General features: G+C 41.7%; 1 protein-coding gene across 1 annotated transcript; it reads right to left on the reverse strand.

The window, feature by feature from the left end:
* Positions 1-470: 470 nt before the first annotated feature.
* On the reverse strand, positions 471-1,292 carry LOC149868557 (tetraspanin-3-like). Its single transcript, XM_090037651.1, has one exon. The coding sequence runs from the start codon at positions 1,290-1,292 to the stop codon at positions 471-473; it is 822 nt and encodes a 273-aa protein (XP_089893777.1).
* Between the last annotated feature and the right edge of the window lie 2,604 nt (positions 1,293-3,896).

Here is a 3,896-nt window from a genome sequence, read left to right on the forward strand (position 1 = left end):
AAATTATCTGTTGGACTAAACTGAAGTTTAAGTAGTAAGAGCTATATGATCCTGTCAAAGTCAGGAGAATTTCAGATTTACTCCATATTTGGGCCATGACTTTGCAAGTGCTTATCCAGGTATTTAATTTCACCATCATGTACAGGACTCACCATTTTCCTCCTCTTTTATCCACCCTCCTCCATTTGAGGTCAGCACACATTTCAACAAGCTTCTCTTCTCCCAATTTAACTACCTGATCAATTGGATTATCAAATGATGTTTATTAATAGTGTTATAAAAAGAAAAAAAGAACAAAAAACCCCAAAAGAGTCTAACATAGTTCTTTAAAACAGGGATTTATACTTTTAGGAAATCTAGCAGCAAAATTGGATGGTGGATTGCCTGGGTAAATAAAAAAAATGGCATTTATGTTGCCCCATGTCCTCAGGGCATGAGGGACAAGTCAAATAGCTTCCCAGTTCTAAAGTCTATGAAAACACAGCAGAATCCAGAATTCGTAAGTCTTGGAAGGGCCGATGTTTCATGAGTATCCCATTACTAATGGCAGCCAGAACCTGCAAACATGCAAGGACAGCACAGCACCAAAATACAAAGTGCATGACAAAATGCAGCCGGTAGTTCAGTTTCTTGAGACAGCCCTCTTGAAAGAGCTGTGCTGACTGGTTCACATCACCACTGCAGTGAAAAGTCTCTTTACAACAGCTTTCAGGGACACATATGCTTCTAGCTTGGAGATGACATGATACTGGAAGTGCTGCCTTCACCCAGTCAGTGTAGTTGTACACCCCACAGCACTGCAGCTGTTTCTGAATTGTATCCACAGCCCTGTTGCTAGGACAATGGGAGTGCGTCCCGTTGTATTGATGAAAAAGGTGCCCCAAGGTGCCCTTCAGTTCAGATCCCATCTTGTCAGGATAGATATGTGCCAGCATAGCTACAGAAGCTTCCAAACAGAAAAGAACGACAAGCAAATACATGAAAGTCCCCTGTTGATAGCGAGAATTCCTAGCAGGGATGCCAATGGCCAAGGCACCAGTGGGGAGCAAGAGAAAAGCAGCCACAACAGCCAGCCAGCCTGGCAGAAGCAGGAAACAATTCTGGAAGAACCACCTGTAGTTCTTGTATGTAAGGATCACAAAAGCTCCACCAAAGGCCAGAGCTGCAGCAGCCCCCCACAAAACTAGACCAAGTAGTATCAACAGCACTCTAGCAAAGGGTCTAATCCAAGAATCCATAGTACAGTAAAGAGGCAGAAAACAGGGAGTAAATCTTCTTCCCCTACCCTTCATTTTTCATGCAGCTCCTCCTACTATTAGGAGAGCTTCAGCTGCCATTTGAGAAGCCTCCATCCACCTCTCCAGCTGCAGCAGATAGGGTTTCCACCTGGGATCAATTGAAGGGACAAAGCAAACGACAAGATGAACACTAATACAGCTGCCCAGGACAGACCCCATACTACTTCAGGCATGCGTGTGTGTCATCTTTCCAATGGAGCTTGCATAAATATAAGAAGTAGACATGGCATTTGTTACTGAAATGCTATTTGTTTTGCTGCCTGTAGAGGTATTTCTATTTGAAGCATGAAGCAGAAAGGCAATACTAACTCTAGAGCCTACACCATCTCTGTAGACCTACACCATCTCTGTAAATCAGGGCTAAGCTAAAGGAAGATACAACTGGGTTACACTGAAGGCTTATTCAGTCAGTACCTGTCAGGAACCCTTAGACCTTTCAAGTTAGATGCTAGTGAAAAAGCTAGATCAATCATGTACTCTCACACTTAGGCTTTCATCAGAATCCAAGTTACTATGGTTTAGGAGGGAACAGTTTAAACAGACAGTTCTATTAAATAGGCATTTCCTCCCCCACCTCATCTTTCTTTCTGAGTTTATATGTTTCCCATGTTTAGTCCTGATGCAGGGTAGACCTAATACTGATAAAACTTTGTCTCTTGCCTGTATAGTGAAAATCAGATTTGTAACCTAAGGGAAAAACCACTCCTGTGAACACATTTAAACATGCTAAAATGGCTGTAGCCGTATGCTAAAGGACTAGTCTTTTTTTTTTTAGATCTCTACTTCATGTATTGAGAAACTAAATTGTAACAGACTAAATGACTTGGTCACTGTCACAAAAGGCGTCAGTGTCACTTATTTACAGGTTAAGCAGAATTGATCCTTGAGTGTGTACAATATGGAATGAGTCAAGTGTTTGAGGTCTAGTGGTTAGAGGCATGCTCTGGTGATTAGGTCCCTGAGAAGTACCTAAATTCAAATCCTACTTCTCCCCAGTGACTCCCTCAGTGTTGTTGACCAAGTCATGCAATCTCCCCTCTTTCATTTCCCGGTAAATAGAAGGAGAATAGTCATATTTATCTGACAGGAAAAGAGAAGGGGACTAATGTCCAGACTGTGTGAGATCCTGAGTGCCAACACAACCGGCTGATAATCAGTAAGGACTGCAGGTGCGGGGAACCTCTGAAAATCTGAGTAGAACTGATTGGCTACCAATGAGGGCATCATCTGGATATGCAATCGTGTATATACACATAGAGTGGGCTGATCCCTATTAAAATGCTTTTTCTGTGTGCTGCACAAACATATCATTACAGCTAATTATTGTGGAATGAGATGTATTGCTTTTATCAGTTTTAATCCTCACCATTTACAGTAATTAACATACAGTGATTGACTTTTTCAAGCTTAAGCAAATACTTATTTTGAAACAGGACTCAAATAGGTTTCCCTGCAATTTCTGGTTGAACTCCACTCCCTCCCTATTACCCCACCCCCATCAGGCAGAGTTGTGCTGTTTTAAGTGGCATTGTGTTTTCATGTGCAGTGTCATTTTTTCTGATTGCTGTTGTCCGTGCCTCCGGGGAGGGGAGAGAAAGGAACACCACCACTACCACCTTGTGCTGATTTAATGCTTCCATGAAGCAGAAGAGACACATCACAAAAAGTATTATAAACTGTCTCTAAGTCTAATGGCAAGCTGGCTGTTTATTGCTGTTTTGTAGGCTTTGTGCAAAGAGCCCACAGTGCTGCCTCTTCTTTTCTGTTTTTTTTTCTTTTTTGTCCCCCCATGCTCATAAAACTTAATGAGATATTAAGAATTGAGTTACAGCACTTTTTTATTTTTAGCTTATTCTGCAAGCTTTGAAATACATTAGGCCAGCTCAAACTGCCTGCAGGAAAATTTTACAGCACCTCCAGGTTGCTTCAACCTGGGTAACTGCCATTACGTCTGAATATACAGGAGGGAATTTCACTGGTTATTGAGGCCTAGAGGCTCCTGTCTTTCTAAATATTCCCCAATATATAATTTCCCATTTACTTTAATCTGACTCTTTGGACCTCATAAACACAGAAAAATGTTATTTGTCTCCTTTTGTAAACCATCCAAATGTCTAAGCACTTTCAGGCCTTTTTATTTTCAGGCCTTCATCTTTATTCCCATTCCTGGAGAGAGAGCACAAAAGGGTTTTACTGATGTAGACCCTGATCCTGCAACAGGTTCAGCACAGCTCCATGTATCCTTACAACCACATGCAATGCTTTTGAACCAGTGGGCCTCCTTGCATATGGGCCCTTAGCAGTAAAACAGACTTGCAAAAGGATCTACATGTCTTTTTGGTTTGTCCTTTAGACAAGTATGGATCACATGGTGTCACCAAAAGAAAAATAAAGCCATCCTCCCCAGAAGTAACCAATAGCCTGGTGCTGAGTAATACAAAGAAATTGCAAGAACATCAGTGGGACTTGAAGGTATTCAGAAGCTCACTAGAGATGATTAGTACATGGTAAAATGATTAATAATCATACTGCAGTGCAGTAAGCCTTAGAGCCCTCCCTCAACACCAGATACTCTTTGTGGTAGCAAGAGAGAGTCCC

The sequence above is a fragment of the Crocodylus siamensis genome, chromosome 3 (genome assembly GCF_052110815.1).
Source record: "Crocodylus siamensis isolate JL-2025a chromosome 3, ASM5211081v1, whole genome shotgun sequence".
NCBI lineage: Eukaryota > Metazoa > Chordata > Crocodylia > Crocodylidae > Crocodylus > Crocodylus siamensis.